At 46.2% G+C, this 7,919-nt stretch overlaps 1 protein-coding gene across 4 annotated transcripts in view; it reads right to left on the reverse strand.

Moving 5' to 3' along the window:
- The window catches only part of TMEM243 (transmembrane protein 243), a 52,475-nt gene extending 44,864 nt beyond the window's left edge, over positions 1-7,611 (reverse strand). For 2 of the 4 annotated variants that reach the window (XR_015795098.1, XM_088134831.1), the window contains exons 1-2: positions 7,468-7,611; positions 5,726-6,043 (exon numbers count right to left, since the gene is read on the reverse strand). Coding sequence is in view for 3 of the 4 variants with exons in the window: in XM_088134831.1 (XP_087990957.1) it covers positions 5,726-5,803 (78 nt within the window). In the remaining variant the exon portion in view is untranslated. The other 2 variants (XM_088134832.1, XM_088134833.1) reach the window with 2 other exon arrangements.
- Between the last annotated feature and the right edge of the window lie 308 nt (positions 7,612-7,919).

Raw genomic sequence — 7,919 nt, forward strand, 5'->3', positions numbered from 1 at the left:
GTCTGGATTTTTATAAAGTCATTTAGACAGTGGCTTTAGAGTTATAAAGGATGTAAAAAAGTTGCATATATTGCATTTCTTCCAAAACGTCCATCTTTTTCTAGGATTCCAACCCCATCATCGAAGTTTTAGAAATTTCACACCTGAGCAGACTGAACAAAACCTGACTATGCGCCATTCTGCTAAATTTCTATGTCAGGCATGAATAAAAGATATGGAAGTTTTATATATCTTTTACTGTGTTGCATTTTATCCTACTACAGATTGAAAAATAAGGGCTTCTTCTCATTTTCCCTTATTCCTTTTGGCGCTGTGCTAGTTATATTGCTATATTTACTCATGGCCCTCTTGGATTTTAGAAAAGGACACATTTTCTTCCTTCTTGTTTCTTTACCCTTGGATCCCCACCCCACCCATTTTTCGACTGTTACTCTAATGCGGTGTTTCTCAACCTTGGCAGCTTGAAGTCCACACATCTTCAAGCTGCCAAGGTTGAGAAACACTGAGATGGATAGTCAATAGTGGTCCTCCTTTCAGCTGTAGCATCCTTGCATGGAAGACCAGTTCCTAGGAGAAACACTGCTCCAATGCATTCTCAAGACAGCTCGAGCAAGATTGACCTCTACCTGATCAGAGGCATGCATTGTTTCAATGTCCTCCTATTCACACACCTCAAGGTTTGTTAAGTGCCTCTGTGTCTCCGCGGGGACTGTGGTTCCTTCTGTCCAGCACTGTCCTTAACAGCTGCTGACGGCTCAATTTCCTGACCACTGAAGCCCATCAGAATGTTTCCCATTGTTTCGGATTTCCTCTCCTTTGTTTGCGTTGTCCTGTTGACTTTTGAGGCTTGCAAGAAATTTTAAACTTATATGGAAATGTTATAGAGGGAGGGGGTAACAAGTTAAGAGAGTGCCTGTGTTATGCTTCTCCCAATTCCAGAATTTAAAATAAAAGTATCATTGCCTTTCGCCCTGTCGGCATATATGCTGCTACAGGTAGTCCTCGGCTTATGACGACAATTGGAATTGATGTCACTAAGCAATGCGGTTGTAAAGTGTGACATCACATGACCACATTACTTAGCAACAACAATTCTGGCAGTCCTGGTTGTCATCGTAACCCGAAGATGTGGGAAGTGGTGGGAGTCCCAGGTAAGGAGCTCAGGGGTATCGTGGGCTGTTGGGGAGGCCCTGGAAGGGCTGGCACAGGCCACACAGGAGTTGGGGGAGGGCTTGGGAGGCCTGGTGCAGGCCACAAGTGCAGGAAGGCCAAGGGATGGAGGGCGCAGTGGGGCACAAGTGCAGGAAGGCTGGGGGAACTTATCAGAGCAATGTGCAACCTTCCCTACCAGCTTGTGACTTTGCTTGTGGGAAGTCAACAGGGAAGGTTGCAAATGACAATCATGTGACCACGGGACGCTGCAACCGTTGTGTGAGCCGGCTGCCAAGCACCCGAATTGCAATTACGGGACCTCGGAGGCACTGCAACAGCCGAAACTTCAAGGACCAGTCATAAGTACCTCTTGTTCAGCACCATTATATCTTCAAATGGTCACTGAATGAGTGGTCGGTACGTGAGGACTACCTGTAATTTTCTTGAAAAACCTCCCAGGGGCCTCCAAAGGATTGCATTTGCTGCTCCCAAGATAGTTTCATTCATTCCTCATGCTCAACTCACTTTGGGCAATGCAGAACAAAGAGGGGTGGGCAGTCTTTGAAGGGCCATGGAACACAGCTCATCCTCCCACACTCGTGCAGGCTGCAGAAGACCTTCTGGGTGTTGAAACGTTTTTTTTCTCCAATCTGTTTTTTAAAAAGTTTTTTTTGGGGGGGGAGGGGGTTATAAAAGAAGGGTTCCCAAATGGTGACTGGGAGGCAAAGCACTTTCATTTCCATTGTTAATTCTCTGTCCCCAAATAGCCCCAAAGCGGGCCACTGAATTTTGATAGCAAGATTGCCAAAATTTCACCAACGTGTTTCAAAGGATTGGGGGAGGGAGCTGAAGGGAAGAAACCAGAGCAATCCGTAGCCAGAGTCTTCTTGCTCCCATTTCCAGGGGTAAATATTGGGGGGAGCGGGGGAGAGTGAAAAAGTGAAGATGACAGCCACAACCACACAAAGCCCCGCCCCCTTCTGGCACATGACCTGTCAAGATGGGGCAGGGCTTCAATTTCATCATTGTGACCATCATCTCAGCCTACTGTGGAATTTTCTGCCTGTTCCCATCCTTTTTAAGGGTGGTGGAGGAGGAAAAATTTGCAAATATTTACATGCATCACATATAAAAACTGAACAGGACTTAGAACTTTTTAATCCCCCCCCCCCCCCAAGGATGCCCCTGCCCATTGGCGGGTGTAGGGGAGGAAAAACATGCACACATTTTTACATAAAAAATGAGTTAATTAAACATTACAACTAGGGAAGAAGGAAGCCTCCACATAAAAAGAAGGTCAGTGAAAGTGGCAGATGTGGAACAGCAGCATTTGCTTTCTCAACTAAACTTTATCATTCCCGGTAATTTTTCCTGAATAAGAAATGATGGTTAATGTAGCAACTTGTCCCGAGAAGAACCCGATGATTATAAATGGATTGCTGGAAATGTCCAACAGTGAAAACAAAACCTCTCTTTAAACAAAACTGAAAGGGCACAGTCTTCAAGTCACTCATTAGGGAGTAAGTCCCCCTGAAAACCTGGAATTCATCTCTAAACAAAGATAAACAAGCTTGTGTTATAGGAACAGCAGTCTGAGGCTGCAACACAATCTTGTGCACACTTAGAGGTAAAAGCTCTTTGACTCAGGCTGAACTCATGGCGATTACATAAACAGGACAAAGTAGCTTTCTGGGCAATAATACAGATTTTCTTGCAAAGTCTTCCTTTTGAGTTCCTACTCTAACCTAAGAAAGCCCTGGGGCTTTCTGGCATCTCCCATCCAAGTACGAAGATCAGTCAAGGTTGAGTAAACCAAAATAAGCTCAAATAGGTCTTATTTCTGGCTAGAGAAGCACAGGAAATACCTGGAGGTGTGCAATACAAATACCCTGCACAAGACAACCCAATGAACTTGTTTGCCCAGTATCCAGCTGAGCATTCTGCAATACTAAAGTTTGCTCCAAACTGTTCTTAGGATGCAGTCATTCCAAATGGTTACAAGTCCAAAACGCATTTTGTTGTACTCCCTCTTTAGGTCATCCTATGTCAAAGTTTAGAAGATGATGCTAAGCAGTTCAATAGCTATGAATATATGGGGTGGAGCCTTCCCTTTCAGAACAGCCATTCTCTTTTATTCCTACACTTTGTTTTCTTTGAGCAAAGAGGCATTTTTACCATTTCCAGGACAATATTCAGGCACTCAGTAGAGTATCTACTCATTACACACCAACTTACTCAATACGTCATACAGAAGATGGACTTTAAGCCAATAATGTTCTTCCTTATCTGTTTGATCCAGCTAGTCTTTCCCCAGGGTGGTGCCATTTCCAAAGTATTAGCGTCATTTCTCAAGATACCTTTTATCTCAACAAGTCTCGATTAGGAAACTCTAAAGAAAGACCGCTGAAAGCGGGGGGGGGGGGGGGGGGGGAGGAAGAATACCAGGGAGACCAGATATTTCAGAACAGTTAAAAAGGTGAGGCTTTGTATTCTTAGCAAGACAAACTTATTTCTCAAGAAGATGCTTAGATCTTCCTTTCTTCTCTTCTTCCCTTTATTGTTGTTTGTGGCTGCTTCTGTCCTGAAAAATGTTTCAGTAGGTTGGCATTCCATATATTATTGTCATAATCCAATTGTCCCTACGTTTCAAACCACTTTTACTCAACTTGAGACCTTCCTGATATGTTCAGCTACAAAATCCATTAATCCAGAACACTTAGTCACACTAACCAATTTATCAGAAGAACATTACGTTGAAGAAAAGATAGCATAATTTTCTTTTCTTTTTTAAAAAAGACATTTTAAAAGTCAGAGATTATCACTCCATATAAACAGCAACGTTGTAGAGACACAACAGATGTTTCTCAGCATGTAGCTTACCCATCTCAAAATGGAATAGCTGAGAAAGGAAAGGACAAATGAAGTTCATTGCAATTAAAGAAGTAAAGAAAAAAATCAGCTAAAAATGTTAGGGTACCAAAACTATAAGTATTGGTTGCTTCAGAGCTCTACCAATAGAGTACATGCATAGAAAACTCTGCATACTGCCCCCATCTTTTCTGGCTGGAATCTGAAACAGCAGTCAGGAGGAACCGCAAAGAATCTGACTTGCATCCTCTTAACATTCTTTGGGAAATTACAACAGACACCAAGATACACACACCTCTTTGATCACCCCACCCAACATAAATTGATCACGTCGGCTCAAACTGACTTCATATTGTTAAGATTTACTCAATTAAATAAACCTTAGAATATCTGCCCAGGATTCAGACCTAGTGTCTATTTCTCACTGGGAATGGCTGACAGACAGACACAGCTGAATATTTTCAATGAATACTTGGGGGTAGGGTGGTCTGAAAAATGTTTTGCTGCAGTGCGTCAGATTGTGTGAGAGGGAATCACAATGAAGCTGGTGCAATGAGAAAATAAATAAATCCACATCCCCATCAACATGGAAGAGCCCAACCTCCTTAAACCTGCCAAGCTGTTTGGGACTTTGAGAACTGTTTGGTCCAACTTATTTGGAGGACATCAGCTTGAGGAAGGATGGCCTGTATAGGGCTTGGCTTATAACAGCCCCTTATGGGAAGATCCTATGAAGAAATCCACCACAACTGAGGATAAAAACTTCATCTAACAAAGTTCAAAATGCATAGTCAGCACAGGATGAACATGGCAAATTACATGAAAACTCCATGTTAAATGATAGTCCAGAGTGTCACACTTAAATTTAAGCCAGAGGTCAATGCCCCTCTCCTTGCAAAAATCTTTAAAAGATTGTTGGAATAAATCCATTAAACCCAAGGAAATTCCAAGGTAAATCTGTCACAACTAAGACGTGTCCAGATTGCACAGCACAAAGAGTTCTTTATTAGAAGACCCTCATAGAGTAAGCAAGAGTTTTAAAGACTGCAAGCTAAAGGCACTCCACTGTGTATATATTACACAATCACACTATTGCTCAATCACATTATTAGAGAGGATGACCCGTATGTTTCTGCAGTCACTAGCTCATGGCATGTTTCAGTGGGGAGTAGAAAATTCAACTAAGACTCTAGGTAAATGCAACCCTCCATTGCCACAAAGCTGAGCAGACAGCTGCATGTACCTTGAAAAGGTACACAAAGCCAGCATGGCTGAGCCACGCTGCATGTCCAGAGTCCTCTACACAGTGGAATCTAATGCTGAGTACAACTTCCAGACTGCAGGCGGCCACATCTCACATCTCCTTGAGAAGTTCAAGGTGGTGTTGACAGCAGCCCCTTCTCCTTTTAACCCCACAACAAGCACCCTAGGAGGTAGGTTGGGCTGAGGAAGAATGACTGCCCTAATTCACCCAGGAAGCTTTGGTGGAGGAAGCCAGACATGAACCCTATTTGCTTAGTCCAGCATCTTCAGCATTATGCCATGCTAGCTCTGGAGCCCAGTTGCAACTGGAATCAGGAGCAATATGGTCACACATTCCGGGATACATTTATGCTCCTTTTGGGGGAAGAACTTTGCCCGGCAAATCACCCCTTTCCTGGAGGGCAAAAGACACATTAGACAAACACAAGATCTTTCATTTTACCCTTGGTGATGTCTCTCCAAAAAGAGGCCTGTTATCCAGGCCTCTGGTCCCGTATGTTCTGGTGGTGAAATCCCCCATTATTTCACAGGGCTTCTCAAGTCCAGATATGAACAGTGTGCTCGTCTCAAAACAGAGTCATCCCTTGTTACAAAGAGGGCTGAAGCCCACAGGGCAGACAGAGCATCGGGCCGAGAAAAGGCAGTATTTATAGAAAATGCATTTCTCCTGTAGCTCTGGATGCTACAAGCTGGTTGTGATTCAGTGCCAGGGATCTGGGCCTCTCCTCCAAACCTCAACTTTCTTCCTCATGATCAGCAGCTGAGAAGAGAAAAAGAAAGAGCAGCACTGAGAATGGTGGAATGCTTCCCCACGGCCTGACCAATTGATTAAGGCTGTAGGGTTGTTCGCTGCCAGAACCATGGCAGGCTGAAGACGATGCTACCTGTGAAGACCTCCCAGACCTTCACAGCCATGAGGTGAAGAGGATGGACAGTGAAGGGGCAGAAGAGGCTGCAGTCGTGGGACTACTGCCCGGAATACTCTCTAACGTTATCAACGGCCTGCAAATGGTGTGCCAATTTTCAGCTTACAAGGAATTTCTTAACATGGAACAGTGACATCCTCACTATGGCGTGAAGCTTCACTATCCTTTCTACTACATAATAAACTGGATGGGATTAACTCAATAAGCGTTTTTGTTGTTTTGTGTGTTTAGCCTGTGCTGCTATTAGTACATCATGCTGCACAAGCCCAGAAAATCAGCCAATTCAGTAACCTGGTTAAGCATGCTGTGTGAATGCAGACGGTCTGTTGGGCAATTCCAGGTGGAACTCATGACCTTGGGTACATCAAGGGCAGGACAAGACTGGAACTCATGTCCAGAAGCTGCAGCAAATGTGTGACTGTAATCCCACAGATGCACACTGCTTAACCCTGCACTGTTTCTGGGGAAGTGTGTCTTGCACGGGCCAGCAGGGAATCCTGTAAGCAGGTGAGTACCTGGGCTGTAAGTGGCAAGTGAAAGAAAGGCCTTGGAAGGGCTCTGGGGGAAAGACTTCTGAGAAATCAGGTTAGTTTCTGCCATGAGAATAGAAGCCCCAGGAGTTAAAAACGTTGAAACCCGCCGATGGGTGGATTTGTTTCTCTATTGCCCACGCTGATATTAAGTGCATGGTCGGAGGGGTTTCTTGGGAGAGAAAAGAGAGGCTGAATCATTGCTCCAAGAAGTCACGGCTCTTTCTCATACCTGATGTTGCTCAACGTTGGCTTGCTGGGTTCATCCATCTCTTTGCTTCCCCCCAACCCCTCTTTGCAATTTTTAACTCTCTTTCACAGTCTCTATCTCTAGCTATTCAGCCACTAGGATATCCTGGATCCCCAGTTAGGGTGGTCCCACATTTTATTTTTTTGTTAATCAAAACGCCATAAACTTTCATTCTCCTCCTTCGGACGACTCGATACTCTTCCCTCTCCCTCCCCGAACACAACCAGCTGGAAATAACTTCTCTGCCCAGAGAACCACCCCCTCGACACGAAACGGGAAACAAGCCCGAAGCGTAGCGGACCCCGGCGCGCCTCCGCCCGCGTCCCGCTTTCCAGCGCTGGATCGGCCCCACCTGCAGCAATCCGCTCCCAGCGAGGCAAGCGCGCCCCGCGCGACGCCCGGGCGCCTTCCACGGCCCCTGCCCGGGAAACCCGCGCCCGGAACCTCAGCCGCGCCGGCGTCCCGCGGCGGGCCTCACCTCCGGCAGATGCTCCGCGAGCCCCGACCCAAGCGACCGTCGAAGGCGGCTGCAGCGACTGCCTGCTCTCCGCCGGGTTTATTTCGCTCTCGGGCACTGTCGCAAATTGCCCCACTTCCTCCGCCTACACAAATCCTGCCTTCCCCTGCGAGCTCATTGGCCTGATTTCGCCAATCCCGAAGCAGAGAATCCCCGCACCTTGCTGCAAACCTGGGATGGTGAGCCTGGGAGGCGCCACGGGTTGTTTTCGCTGGATCCGCTGTGCGAGGAGCAGGGAGCGACTGCGGCTCCTTCCTCGGGCGCGCGTTTAATCCTCCGCGTTCTGATGCTGCTTGTGAACAGACAGCCACGCTGGGCTTCCTCTGGGGAGCTCTCTGGCTCTCTTACTGGCGCGCAGCCGGCTCAGCGGTCAGTGTTTGACCCGTGGTACAGTGAAGCCTCCAGGTTCAGGG

Source organism: Python bivittatus, unplaced genomic scaffold (assembly GCF_059951505.1).
Source record: "Python bivittatus isolate LINGU-HERP-01145 unplaced genomic scaffold, Pbiv_v1 ctg000120_np1212, whole genome shotgun sequence".
Lineage (NCBI taxonomy): Eukaryota > Metazoa > Chordata > Lepidosauria > Squamata > Pythonidae > Python > Python bivittatus.